The following is a 14660-nucleotide window of genomic DNA, read 5'->3' as shown; positions in this document are numbered from 1 at the left end:
CGGCCGCTGCCCCCCCGGCGGAGAGGGCCCCGGCCGCGACCCCCTGCGCGCCCCCGGCAAAGGTAAGCGCCGGGGTCGGGACCCCCTGCGCGTCCCCGCCGCTGGATCTCCCCTGGAAGCTGGTCAGGTCCCTTTGCTGCCCCCACCCGCGATGAATCCACCAATAGCCCCCACTCTTGGGTACCCTGGTGGGGCGCTCCCCAGCTGCCCTGCATTGCACCAAGCCCCTCTCCCCATCCCTAAGTCAGGGCTGGCAGTCGGTGCCCTCCTCATCCCATCATCCACCCCACAGCAGAGGGGGATAGAGGAGACCAGGCTAATCTGGGGGAATTAGGGATTTCCCCCAAGATGCATGAAAACCCACACCAGGGGAGCAACAGCAGCTGCAGGGCGTCCCCATCAACAGGTCAGGAACGTGCCCTGCTGCAATGCCTGACGGAGGCATTGGTGTTTTGGGGGACAGTGGTCTGGCCTGGAGCCCCCCTAGGGCAGGCACTGTGGTGAGGGAGGCTGGCTGAGCCCCTGCTCATGCAGCACCTGGCCCCGCCGCAGCCCCCCGCTGGGACCCCCAGCCCCTCACCTACCAGGAGCTGCAGTCGGAGAGGACGGAGGTTCCCGCATCCCAGCTGCTGGAGGAGACCGCGCTCGCCCGCCCGGGGAACGAGGACTCGGGTACAGCCACGGCCCCAAGCTCTGCTGCTCACAAATCCTGCCTGGCCCTCCCGAGGGGCTTGCAGGGCGCTGCCAAAAAGTAACCCCATTCTCTCCTCTCCTGTCCCCGAGCAGGCTGCGGAGAGCTGGTGTGGGTGGGGGAGCCCGTCGTCTTCGGCCGGGCAGAGTCCATCGCCGGCAAGTACGGCGTGTGGATGAAGGACCCCGAGCCCGTGTCCCCCTTCACGCGGGAAACCACCTGGCGCGTGGACACGGTGGGCACGGAGGTCCGTCAGCTCTTGCAGTACGAGGCGGCTGAGCAGCTGGCCCGGGGCTACCCCGCCAAGGTGCACATCCTGCCACGGCCCCTGGAGAGCACGGGAGCCGTTGTCTACCGTGGTGGGCTCTTCTTCCAGCCCCGCCGCTCCCGTGTCGTGGCCCGCTATGACCTGCAGGTAGAGGCCATCACGGCCCAGAGGGAGATCCCCGGTGCTGGCTACCATGGGCAGTACCCCTACTCCTGGGGGGGCTACACTGACATAGACCTGGCGGTGGATGAGACAGGGCTCTGGGTGATCTATAGCACCGAGAAGGCCAGGGGGGCAATTGTCCTCTCCAAGCTGGACCCCAAGACTCTGGAGATCCAGCGGACCTGGGAAACCAACATCCGCAAACGAGGGGTAGCCAACTCCTTCATCATCTGTGGCACCCTCTACACAGTCAGCAGCTACTCAGCACCCAATGCCACCATCAACTTTGCCTATGACACGGCCACCGGCACCAGCCGGGCCCTCAGCATCCCCTTCGAGAACCGCTTCCGTTACCTCAGCATGGTGGACTACAACCCTGCTGAGCAGCAGCTCTTCGCCTGGGATAGCTTCAACATGGTCACCTACCCCATCCGCCTCTCCCGGGAGTGAGCCGGGGCTGGGGCTGCTCAGCCCCTGTGACCCCCATGCGTGCCTTGGCACCCCGCTTTGCTCCCTAGCTACCCCAGCATGGCCGGGGGCACCGGCTCAGACAGCCCTGGGTGATGGTGGGGGCCACACACTAATCAGCTGCACCACGATGGGACCCCCCCAGTGTCCCCAGTGGCACATCAGGCAACATCCTGTTGTGCTCGAGTGCAGAAATGAAGTGCTGACCCCCCTGGCAGCAGCAGATGTGGGGAGGCCTCTCCAGCTTGGGCCAGCCTTGCTGAGGAGAGCAGCCAACAGCAGCCCTGCTGAGAGCCTGCAAAGCCCAATGCATCCCACACTGTTGGTGCCCTGGGGGGGATCCCAGAGCTCAGTTGCCTCCAAAGTTCATCCAGCAGGATCAAAAGCAGCAGGGAACATGGACGCTCATTCCATAAGCCTTGTTTTTTTTGGGGGGGGGGGGGGAAAAGAAGCCAAGAGAGCAGTGGTGAGGGCTGGCAGAGCATCCCCACACCCCATGGTGTGCCCAGCCCCTCTCAGGCACATGCTTTGGCTCCCTGGGCTGTGCCCAGCCACCAGCATGGCAGCTACAGCCTCGTCTGGCCAGCAGCACACCCCATGCAGGGCCAAAAATGTGCCATTTTAACTATTTATTTTAGATGGTTTGTAGGAGGCTTTTTCTTCCCCCTCCCTGGCATTCAGGGCAGCAGCAGCCACATCCCCCAGGGGATGTGCAGGGTCCCAGCCCAATAAATGTTGCCCACCACTGCCTTGCACCTCATCTTTCCCAGCCTGAAGTCTCCTGTGGGTTTGGTGGGTAAACCTGGAGGGGGGGATAAACCCCACCTTGATGCACTGACAGCACTGAAGGTGCTGCAGGAGGGAACTGCAAAGCCACATTTGGGAGGCAGCTGCAGGCAGGCCCATACCAGGAGCACTTTTATTTAGTGTGAAGAGGAGCTGCGACATGCCCCAAATACTGGATTGGAATAGAAGTGAAAGCTTGAGCATTAGACCCTGGAAATTTGCCAAATGGGAAGGAATAACAAGCTCCTGGTGGCAGGGCTATGGGTTGGGCTGGCCAGTGCTGGGAGCAGTGTAGGGTGGGAGGGATGGGGGGATGGAGGCAGCCCCCCCTTTGCTGCACTGAGGGGATGGCACTGCTTGGAGTTGGGAGGCCACAGGGATGGGCAGGGCTGTAAAGCTGGGGGTGAAGGAAGCTCTGGGAGTCACCCAGGAGCAGGGGGCTGTCACGTACACACCAGCACTGGGAAGATGGAGGCAGGGCAAACCACTGACCTGACCCAGCCAGGGGCAAAGCAGCTGCCCGCGCAGTACACAGAAAACCTGCTGCCAAGGATGGGAGAACAGGAGTTCTGTCCCAAAAAAGTGGGCAAGGCTGGAGCCCTCCTTTTCCCCACAGCTCCCCAGAGGCATGGGTCAAACTCCAGCATGACTGGGAGGGTTTGTTCAGGGGTCCCTGGAGAGCAGCAGCAGCAAAGACTCCTCAGAGAGCAGAGGCACTGAGGGCAGACAGTCCCAGCCCTTCCCACATCCCTGCTGTCTGCCAGTACCAGGGTCTTTCCAGGCTGGGAAGCCCATCATTTAATTGCCTAAGAAAATAAATGAAGACAAGCCAATGTACACAGGGTTTTCAGAAAGCTGGGCTAGAGCTGAGCAGCACCAAATACTCAGCTTGACTTCTCAGGCTTTGCAAAAACAAGCCCATAGAGTCCCTCCCTTCTTGCATCCCAGCAAGGGGTCAGGGGAAACTGGATCTGGCCCCAGTCACATTTAACCCCATTCTGCTCTTGCCCTGGAGAAATGTTACTGCCTTTGCACAGACTGAACATTATTAAGAAAAACAAGTGAATTCCGCAAACAAAATAGTTCTCTAAATTATAGGAGGTTCAACACAGTTATTTGTGATGACTAGAGTCCTAGAAAAGAGATTACACACCAAATCCCACTCTAATAAAAAAAGTAAGATCTATTCCAGCGTAAATGGCCAGGAGCAAGTTATCTGGTGAAATGTCATACAAATATTCAATGAACTGGGGTCAGTGACTGAAAGCTAAACCTGGCCTCAAGGCAGCAGAGGGGGTTGGAGGCTGTTTTAGGGAGACACGCATCCAGAGCAGGTTATTCAGATGCACTAAATGCTCAAGCATTTGCTTTTAATTAATTTTCTGCAGAAACATTATCTTTGTTCATCTCAGCGCAAGAAATAGCTGAAAGCTCGGTACATTCCCACAGCCGACTGTGGGAAACTCATCTGACTTTTCTAGTGGCTTTAGTGGAGAATTTAAATTAATCCTTTCAGCAGCATTTCCTTAAAAATACAATTGTCTGGTAAATGGTTCCACATTTTTAGGGGGTCTTTCCAATAGGAATCAGGCAGAAGACAGCCTCAAAACAGAAACACCAGCAAAACTCTGACTCTTTTGCAGCACATTTATAGAGCAGACCATTGTGTCTGCCTTCACTTGATTCCTCTACCTTCATCCTCCTTTCCCTGAGCATTTGCTGCAGCTGTGCTTGTTCAGTTCCTGTAAAAAAAGACAGTTAATCCATGGTGTTCCCTACTCAGAGGTTACTTCTGCCCATCCTCCCTGTGGGTTACAGAACCTTCATTTACACCATAGTGCTACTGGTCTAACCCCTAAAAGAATCGACCATGGCAGGAGAGGACTCCAGCTCCTCTGGTGCCCCCAGACCAGCACTTCCCACTCAGCCAGGCACAGGCAGCTCTGCCTGCTCTGGCCCACCACGGGGCTGGCAGCAACACCCCTGCCCAAAGGCAGGTCTGATGGCTCCCACTGGTGCTTGCAGAGCCACCCTGACACCTGTGACTCGATTTCCCTTCTTGGCTTTCCTTGGAGGTGAAATGCACACCAGCACCTTCTCCCGAGGCAGGAATTCCTACTCAAGAGACCAAATATGACCTGGTTTCTGCTGTTTGTTGTGAACCTAGAGTTCCCTCTGGTGGCCAGCTGACCTCATCCTGCTGCTTCATCACCCCACGGTGGTAGGGGAGGGTGCCCAGGTAGCTGAGGATGCCTTCACACCTGCAACTGGTGGGTGCTTCACCCTTCATCCTGCCTTCTGCTTGAGGGCATGAGTTAGTAATTGTGGAATTTGAGTGTCTGACAGGAGCGTGAGTTGCTGGCACTGGATTGGGAAGGGAACAGCCTGGGAGTAGCACAGGAAGGAAGGCTCCCATGTCCTTGGGAAGTCTCACACCAAGCCTCACTCCTGCAGAAAACCCAGTGCTTTGAACAGCCCCTTGCTATCAAGGTGCCCGTGCAGTCAGTGCCTGTAGTCACCCACTGGTTAAAACCAGAGTAATGGGCTGGGTTCCTCCAGGTCTCCTCCGACCAGCAGCTCTTCTCTAGGAAGCCAAACACATGCCTCAGCTCACCAACATGCTGGAGATGTGACATCTTCCAAATGCAGCCAACACCCTCCTTCCAGGGCAGGTGGGAGCCATGTCCTGCGAGACCTTCGCTGGAGAACGAGATCAGAAGTGCTGGGGAAACAGAAACAAGCTGTTTCAAACAGGTTTTCTTTAGAAGTCTGGGTATGCTACACACTCTTCACTTGGGCACACAATGTTCAGATGCTCTCCCTTGCATCCTGCAGCACTTTGCTAATCATGAGATTACCCAGATACTTTATTTAGAGAATACTTTATTAGTTTCTGTAATCAAACCCATGTAAATAAGACCGTACATATTTAATACAGTGCGTTACCCCTGTACAAATGGAAAAAAAAAATTAAGTTTAACATTTCTAGACCAATATGGCTGTTAATTTCTGTACAATGCCAACTCACACTACAAGTGGGATACTTTTTTCCAAAGTTGACATCACAGCTAAAGTTTCCAAAAGTTCAAATTATATATATATTTATATAAAAAGATAACCAATAGCGATTCACTAGGCATCAATAGCAGCAATAGCCTTTCCAGCTTCTGCAGTCATTGAACAAAATTATACACATTAGACTTTCAACTCACTCTTCCTTTTCAAAAAAAATGTAAAAAAAAAAAAAAAAATCCCAGAAAAAACCAGCAAATTCTGCTACTGATGTGGTACCTGGTGCTTTTTATTAGCTTTTTTCAATCATTGTCTGGAAAAAAACCTCTAGAATAACATTATTAAAAACAGCTCCAGTATAGCACAGTCACTACTACATATCATAAGCAGGTACAGGATATCTTACATTCACAGAAGTATCATACAGTACTGTCCTACAGCTATAATACTAGAAGATACAATTAAAAAGGCATTTATTTGACTTGATTCTACTTTCCAGCACACTGTGGGCAAGGAGGTGGTGCGACGCAGCTCTGATAGAAAGAATGCACCTTTTAGATAAAACTCTCATTCATCTGATAAGGTTTCTTTTATTCTCGTGGCACAAGCTCCAAGTGCTCGTTGCTGTATTACAGACATAAGCTGGAAACCGTTTAAAGATCACTCGCATCATATAAAGATAGCTGGACAGAGGTGAACAGAACAAATCTGACTATTGATGCAATGAACCCTTTCGACTTCAGAGGGGAACAACGGAGGGGTGAGTGGGTGTAGAGAACACAAGTGGCCAAGTAGCATTTTCATAAGGTGATCTAAATACAGTATACTGTAATCCAAGAAGCAGCAGCCAGCAAAGCACTGCCTTCAGAGGGAAATTCAACATTGTCAGCATTACTCTGTGTTATGGTAGGTGTCACATGGCAAAGGCAATTTTGCCAGCTACATGAATCCCTCTGGTTTATCACAAGATAGCACAAAAAAATTAACACACATTACTTGGCCCAGCACCATCTTCAGATCTGCATGTTCTCATACTCATGGGTTTATAAAAAGATAAATAGCAGCTGAAGATCAGAGCCTGAAGAAAACAAAGAGTATTCATCGTGTCAGCCTAGGAACATGCTTCCCTGACCACCTTCTTTCCCCGCCGTTGCTATTTCTCAATTTTTTTCCTGTTGGGAAGCATACAGGTGTGCAAGCCAGAACACGCGCACACGTGTAGAACGTGCACACACCAAAAGCAGCCTTCATGCTGTTAGAGAAGATACAAGCCCAAAGAGCCTAGAAGCTCAGTTGGATACACAGCAGTTTGCATTCACAACTGCTGGCAGCTTCCATGTCCTGTTCAAAGCCCTGAAGGGAGAAAAGACTTGTTGTCTCAACCTTTGGGCTACAAATTCATGCTGCTGTAATCTCACCCACCCACCCCTGTTCCCCCCCACCTCCACGGAAATGCAGCCTCTAAGACTTTGTTTCTTCAGTTTTGATTGCCTGAGGTTTGATTGGTCCAGTTCTAACAGGTTTTGTCGTGGCAGCAGGCGCAGGGTTGGGCTTCTCCTCGGTTTTGTCCTGGCAGACTCCTGAGGAGTCAGGAATTGCCTCGGCGGGTTTGCTCCCGTTCTCATCCACTTTCTGCGCTTTGCCTCCTATGGGCTTGCTCTGCTGCTGCTGCTCAGAAAAGAACCTCTGGGTGGACTGAAGTACCTCTGCTCTCTGCTTTGCCTTAAGAAAGGGAGAAAATATGTTTACTGAAGAGAAGGCGTTGGAGTAAGAGTGACTTCACAGAAGTGTTTCCTAAATGAAAGAGAAAGGACTGGCCGCAGTGGCCAGACTTCCCTAGACAGGCAGTGTCCATCCAGTTGCCTCCCAGATGTCACCACATGTGGGCGCTCCGCTCCTCAACAACAGTTACACGTCTGCCCAGGCTTCCCTTGCTCTTCCTAATCCTCACCCCATCACAAGAGCACAACCTAGTTTGAACAACCACATTTTTTCCTGGTTGTTCTGGACACAGGCTTCAGAGCCTGCAGTAGCAGCACAAGTGGATTCAAGGTTGCATTATATGTAAACTGAAGCCTTACCTGCTTCCCATTCCAAGGCAGCACAAACTGCTGTCTGGCTTCCTTCACATCCCTCTCCTCTGAATCCTAGTGGCAACCTCACCTCCCACCTCTGAAATCCAGCCTGTCTACACGTTTCAGATGTTTCAGTTACAGTTTCACACCAGATCTTTCCTTTGTCAGCAAAGCACAGTGCAGACCAGGTAGTTCAGACCAAGCACTTGGCTTTCCTGCCCAGATCCAGGCAAAGCAGAAGCTGCATTAAGACACTAAGCCTTCACACACCTCTCCAAGTATTTTATGCTTTTTAAAGAAAACAGGGAAAAAATCCCAAAACAGTGGAAGCTTGTAACAAGAAGTCTTGGCTTTAATACTGCATAGTTGCTCAAAGTAATCAGCAACAGAAAACAAACCTGTTAACACTCTGGTGTGCAGGACTGCAGCAACAGTCTGATTTTACTGGATGGACACCTGATGGACACTTGAAATCTTCTGCAGGGATTCCAGTCATCCCAAGGTTAAGGTGAGATGGCTGGATGATGTGATCGCAAGTAATCAAGCATGACAGAATAGCTCACATTCTTCTGAAGTGTTTGCAGGGAGATTCAGAACACCAGGACTGCGTATTTGTATGTGCCCTGAGTGGCTAGATTCAATTCACAATAAAGACTCAATACACTACAGTCAGCATCACCTGTTAAATCTACAGCTAGCATAAACTGGTGGTAGAAAACTGAAAGGGGCCAAATACGTACAATTTAAGGGGGGTATCAATTCTCATTCCTCACCAGGAAAACCACACTCTTGCTTTTACACCTCAATGCATGGGTTACAGCAAATGACAGGAGATGGAGCTCCTCAGTACCATTTACTGATAGAAGCAACTTATTCTGCAGAAAACAGGGTAAGAGTACAACACTGTCCCTACACAGATGCCCTGTGTTGCAGTCCTGCCTTAGTAAGAGAAGTTTGCTGCAACCTCAAGGGTCCCAAAGTGCTTTAACAAGTTAAATGACTCATCAACACCTGCTACTGAAAAGCAGCCACCTATTCTGTGGAGTGCACCACATCACTGTAGAGAATGATCACAGGCATTTAGAATCACAGGGAAATTAATCCCCCGAGTCACCAAGAAGCAAGGCTGGCTGGAACAGCAGGGTTCATACTGCTGCTCTGAGCTAGGGAGGCAGAGGTGAAACAATAATCAACAGCCAGGTTTGTTTGCTTCATCACTCATTGGGAAAGCCCAGGCTTCTGGAACCCAGTTGTCAGATTGCCTTCCACAGCAGTGGCCACTTCACAATGGCTGACCATAACGCCACTTGAAAAAAGAAGCTCCCTACAATTTTTTTAGTCTAAAGTTCTTACTAAAAAAGAAATAAATAATCAGCGCTTCAAGAAGGTCTGTGTGCAGCTGTTTAAGGCCTGGCTCCCAGCTTTGGGTCCAGAGGCATTTTAATGAAGACATGATTTGCAGACACATTCCTGCCCTACAAGCTGTCAAGCCTGAGCTGGTGTTAACAGCACTGCTGTTCAAATACTAACCTTCACGTCTCGTTCAGCCTTCATCGCAGCCTGGGCCTGATTGCCTCTGGCTCCAGATACTGATCCACAAAGACCTCTGGCCACACGTGGTAAATGAGGGTGGCTCACAAGGCCTGTGGTCATCTGAGATGGCATCTGACTATGCAGTGCTATTGGCAGCCTCTGAACAGGCGCTGGGAAGGTGTTAGTATATGGGGCTCTTACCAATGGAGGGAGCAGGTTAGGCTGAGAGAGTATCTAAGTGGGGGAAAAACAACAAAAAGAGACATTTTGCAATTAGAAAATTGCCAACTAGATTGCACGTTGGCATTATCTTAATGGGAAAGAAGTTGCTGCTCTGCTGTCAAGAAAATTGGCTTTTATCTTGAGAGGCCACGCTTGAACTCCAGAAAAAAAATCAGCCCTGAAGTGCTGCTGTGCCTGAAAGCAGAACGTGTAACCAACAACCTAAAAGCTGCATGTAATGAGCGAGAAGATCCAAGCAAGGCAGCCCTGGAAAGGCTACGTAGTTTCTACTAGTGGCAATGAAAAAACGAATCTCAAACACTCCAAATGCTGAAAGACAGAAATACCCTGTATTTTCACAGAGGCTACACTTCCCTAGCAGCCTGGCTACAGCCTCCAGTAAGAGGGATGCACCACCCTTGTAAGTTGGGCTTCCTGGAATGCAAGAAGCCAGTCAAACCCTTTGCTGTCAGCTCTGCTTTGTATGGGCTGCATGACTTCCAGAGATCCTTTTGAACCTAAACTGCTCCATCAGAGCTGCATCTCAGACAAACAACTGCAAATCTGCTTTGTCTTCCAACATCTAAAATACGCACTGGGACCCTTTTAAGACACAAAGCTTCTCCCTTTCCCCAACCAAACTATCTGTTTTTGCAGGATGAGGTGCATTACAGCTGCACAGGGAAGCCTGCAGAACAACCACAACTTGTACTAAATTCCTCAGTATGCACAGAACTTTCAAAACTAAACACACCACAAAATTTCCACTACTAGTGGGGTTTTTTTGGCTTTGATCTTGAAATCAGTTTTCTCATGCCATTTCATTTTAAGGATTCCATTTTGTACCTCTCCATGATAAAGCCTGAAGGAACACAGCCAAGTAACAGAATCACCAGGTCAGAGTTCCAGAATCGCCAGGAGAAACATATCTGTTTGTAGGAATCTACCAGTTACCTACCTGTGGTGCAAACTGTGCAGGAAAGGGCTGTGTCATTCTCACAGCAGCAGCTGCTGACTGAAACTGCTTCTGGTAGACAACGCTGTTCATTTTATTTGACTGATTGTTAGGACTTGTAGAACTGGCCCTAAAGAAAAGAACACCAGTTGGAATCACATTGCTCTCATTCAGAGGGTGTTTCTGCCTTTAGTAACAACTTCACTAGAAATTCAGCACTGGAGGGGGGGAAATAAACTCTTAGAGAAGTTGGTATCAGAATCTTCTGTATCTACCATTAGTTTCAGATGCAAACAAAGTCTGAATTTAAGAATACAAAGAGAAATCATAATCAGAAATATTTAGGACATGGAAGGATCCAAGGGTAACATCTGTATGCAAGAGACCTTTCCCAAAAGTATTTGTAACACAAATACTGATGTTGGAAGTGTGTTGCCCTTCCCATCCCTGCTATCTTATGTTCAATTGTACCCCTTTACGCTGTTTGCTGCCTTGTGTCAAGTTCAGAGCTTGTCACAACAGGCATCAAGCACACACAGCAGAAGCTGCCATGTGCAGCTGCTTCCACTCTGACCTGTTGTCATGTTTCAAAATGCACTTGAACAGATTTCAAGAATTCACAGAAAATGCTCTCCCCGGTTTTATTTGGCTAAGAACATGACCCTCCGTTAAAAGTTTTAAGAGGTGACGAATCACCATGAATTAAATGAAGCCTGAAAGATTATCTGGGGGAAGGGCACCAAACAGCCTTTGAAGAACCAGAAAAGACTGAAGAGCCTTCTTTAGGAAATGGAGATTGATTTGCAGAGAGTTCTCATGTGTGGTGATACACCTGGAGGCACAACTTCAGCATCGAGTTCAAGCTCTCATTTCTAGTTCACTAGAAAAGCCTGAACAGTCAGTCTGCTGCAGTGAAAGCCATCAGCCACAGTCATGGTGCATTAGTGCACAGAAAACAAAACTTCAAGAACAAAACCACCTTGTAGCAGAGCTCCATTTTCAAGCTCCTTCAATCCACTAATAACTTCACCCACAAGCCTCCCAATAGGTTTACCACAACCTGCACCTGCATATGAGCGAGACACTTAATTCTGTCAATAAACCAAGCAAACCTGCAAGCTGCCTACTTATTTCACTTGTGAGGAACTTACAGATCTTGCAATGATTCTTACTTCTCCAACTGAAGTGTTTTTACTTTGAGCTCCGCAACTGAGATAAACTAACTGAGTCTTATTCCAAAGCACATGGTTCCCTGCCAATTCTGTGCTTTCCTGGTACAATCCCAGGTCGTTTCACAAGACTAGTTTTGCTTAATAAAAAAAGGTATTTTTAATGTTTTATTTCACAGCTATGTGGTTCTGGCCAACAGATGACCTACTGGCGTGCTGCTTTTAAGGTAAGATTAAGCACTGTACTTGACATTAGCAGGCCCCCACCTCATACCTTTCAGAACTGGCTGCTCATGCATGACTAGGTACATTTTCTAGCCTTGATTTCAAGGAATTTTAAGCTTAAAGAGAAATTTACCGGAAGGGACTGGAGGTTGGAGTAGTGCTTCTACCAGTAACTGGAGGTGTCCCAGGTTTAACATCAATGCCACCTCCAAAGGCCTTCAAGTCCATTTCTGATATCTGAAAAAACACAGTGATTGACGTGTTAGTTCTCATTCAAAGAAAAATTACATTTTACTAAGGAACTGTTACAGCTCACCTCACATTTTTCTCAATTAAAACAGCTAAGCTAAACGGAGGTGAAAGCCAGACTGCAAAACAGCTTCTTATAATGAGGACAGCCCCAGTACCACAAACACCTTTGTGTATAATTTTCCTACACTATTTGATGCTTTCTAGCTTGCTCTTTCTACATAATGAAAGGGGATTTGTGACTCATTTCATATATTTGGCCCTAAAATCCCCAGTGCTCCAGGGTTGAAATTTCCTTCCCCCTTCTCAGGTGCCACATGAAAATATGTAGATATAATCCTGAAAACTGCTGAAGTGAAAAGTGCCCTAAGATAACCCATTTCCATAAAAAAAACCCCATAAGAACAGCAAGATCTGCAGACTCTAAATGGAACAACAAATCTTGCATGTTATTTTGCAGATACACTCAACAGAATAAAATTGGTTTCTGGAACAGTATCTTTCCACACGTGGCCATCAAGCATAATGACAACAATCAAGAGCGAGTTGCTTTTTTATGTTAACTTTCCTTAGCAGAAACATGATGGAACCCTTAAAATGAGGCAGGAAAGTCATCTAAGGCCACCACCCCACCTCATTTCTTCTTGACATGAGTGATTGTTTTCCAATGACAACTGTATAAAGAAACATGCTGCTGCTGGGAAGATGAGCTCATAAAAACCATCAAGGTGAAAAGGTCTGGCCAGATCTTGGCAGCTAGAATGGTGCAAAAATCACCATATAATTCTGGTGGGTAACATGATGAAAACCTGATCTAGAGACTCTGAAATTCTAGTTGCCATTGCTGTCCAAGACATGGAATTATGAGAGATTCTTCTAATCACAGTTGTAAACCATTGGGACAGCAGGGTAATTTTTATACTCCAAAGCACTCTCAAATCTAGGCCACAAGCTCTAAGGATTTCAGGTGCAGCTCCAGAGCTAGATTACTCCCTGCTCTGGGGAAAACCCTTGCTCTACCTGACAGAAAGCTTAGCTGTGTTTGTGTCCAGTGTTACCAACAACTGCTCACCTGAAAGTAGGCTGCAACTGCGTTGTGCTGCACACTATCTGAAAATCTCAGGTGCCTGTAAATCTGTGATTCCATCTAAGACAAGAGATCTTGTGATTGGAAGCCAGCTCCACACATCCCCTCATTAACAATCACCACAGCAGCTCCAGATAAAAGACAGAATTCCCTTCTAGGTATTCAAATTTCTTGCACTATTTTGGTGTTATTTCCTTACTGGACCTGTCACTCCAGGAGAGTTTTCCTCAGGCTTTCGGTTGTGTTTTTTTTTTAATGCATCAAAGCTTGTACCTTGCATACAATGCAATGTTCTCAATATGCATTTTGCTGTGCTATGCAGAAGAGGAAACCCCCAGCAACATTAGTAGTTTCATTCTGGTTTAAGGTCACAGCTGATCCAAAGTTTGTTGCACTGGAAAGACTTTTCCCCATATAACTTGCCCCAGTATGAGAGGAGAAATAAAGCAACACATGCATGACCAGAATCAGAAACTAGCCTGACAGTGTAATGTTGCTCCCCTGCTGCTCCAGCAACATCTCTGTACTATTTTCTACACAAGATACTCTGCTAGCCCATGAAGTCATTATGAAACTCATTCAAATCATCAAATTTATTGCTACAGTGTAAATGGACTAGTATCAAGTTAAGTACAAACACTCTGCTAAACCTTTAAAAAAATGCACAGATCCAGTCACTAAGGAAGTAACCTTGACTGGCTTTTCTTATCTTCCCCTCCCTACCTTTTAAAGTTAAGGCAGATCTTTTAAAAGCAAGAGTCAACATGGGTTGCTGTGCTGGTTCTGTAGAACAGCATACAGCTCTGCCTTGTATCAGTTTTTATACAGTAAACCTCCTGGTATTGTTACCTTTCCAGTTGCAGTAATCATGTTGTGTTGAGTTCCTGCTGGAATTAATCCTCTGAAAGGCTGGGTTACTTGTGCAGGTCTGCTTAGATTCTGAGCCTGCGCTTGTGGTGGTGTGTGCTGTAGTGGTGGTTGTAAAGATTGGGGTAGGGCAATAAGTGGCTGTGCTGTGGATCCAAAGTTGGGCAAAGAAATCTGTGATCCTGGCAAAGGTACTGTCACCTGGAAAGGAAGTACAAAGTCACCAGTAACATATACACAAGGGCCATTATTTGACTTTCTTCATGAGCTCTATTATTTCAGCCATATTCAAGGTAAATACAGTAAGTTCAGACATTTATCCAGAGAGCTGTGACCAAGTAAGTGAATTTATTGTTTAGCCTCTCTTTATAATCTGTTCTAATGACATTTGGGTCTTTGCTTTTCAGAACCAAAGTTGCAAGCTAGCCTCTAACTCCAACATCATTCAACTCTATTTTACTACAGAAGTCAATTCAACTCAGATACTATAAATTGAGTAGAAGGGCCAGTCTGGGGAGTGGATGGGATTACTTTTTTACTTCATATCATTTCAGTCATTATAGAGACACTGTTTGGGATAAAAATTAGATTTTACTTTCCAGTAGTCCCAACCAGCAAACCACAGACCTGTTATATGAATGACAGCAGGTTCTAAGTATAGAGACAGCCAAGCTCAAACAAATTAAAAATACTAACCCTTCTAAAAGGTCCTTAAAACTTTATGCTAGATGTTAAACAAATTAGTTTTTTTTTTAAAAGCCACTTAAATAAAAACATTGAACCAGAAGATGAAAACTACTAGGCAGCATCCTGTATATCTGACAGAATGCCCACACACAGCAAAGGAAAAGATCTTTCACAAATGACTGAAAAATAAAATTAAAATTACTG

At 47.5% G+C, this 14660-nt stretch overlaps 2 protein-coding genes across 2 annotated transcripts in view; one reads left to right on the top strand and one right to left on the bottom strand.

Moving 5' to 3' along the window:
* The first annotated feature begins 151 nt into the window (after positions 1-151).
* MYOC (myocilin, trabecular meshwork inducible glucocorticoid response) lies at positions 152-1571 on the top strand. The gene is made up of 3 exons (XM_009999904.1): positions 152-188; positions 535-672; positions 787-1571. The coding sequence occupies exons 1-3, from the start codon at positions 152-154 to the stop codon at positions 1569-1571; spliced, it is 960 nt and encodes a 319-aa protein (XP_009998206.1).
* A 5206-nt stretch (positions 1572-6777) lies between these two features.
* PRRC2C (proline-rich coiled-coil 2C) overlaps positions 6778-14660 on the bottom strand; it is a 50799-nt gene continuing 42916 nt past the window's right edge. The window contains 4 exon segments of the mRNA XM_009999903.1: positions 6778-7109; positions 10176-10302; positions 11700-11803; positions 13752-13970. Of these exon segments, the coding sequence (XP_009998205.1) occupies positions 6849-7109; positions 10176-10302; positions 11700-11803; positions 13752-13970 (711 nt within the window). The 3' untranslated portion in view covers positions 6778-6848.

The sequence above is a fragment of the Chaetura pelagica genome, unplaced genomic scaffold (assembly GCF_000747805.2).
Source record: "Chaetura pelagica isolate M959 unplaced genomic scaffold, ChaPel_1.0 scaffold246, whole genome shotgun sequence".
In the NCBI taxonomy this organism is placed as follows: domain Eukaryota; kingdom Metazoa; phylum Chordata; class Aves; order Apodiformes; family Apodidae; genus Chaetura; species Chaetura pelagica.
This window is presented reverse-complemented; position numbering and strand designations above follow the sequence as displayed.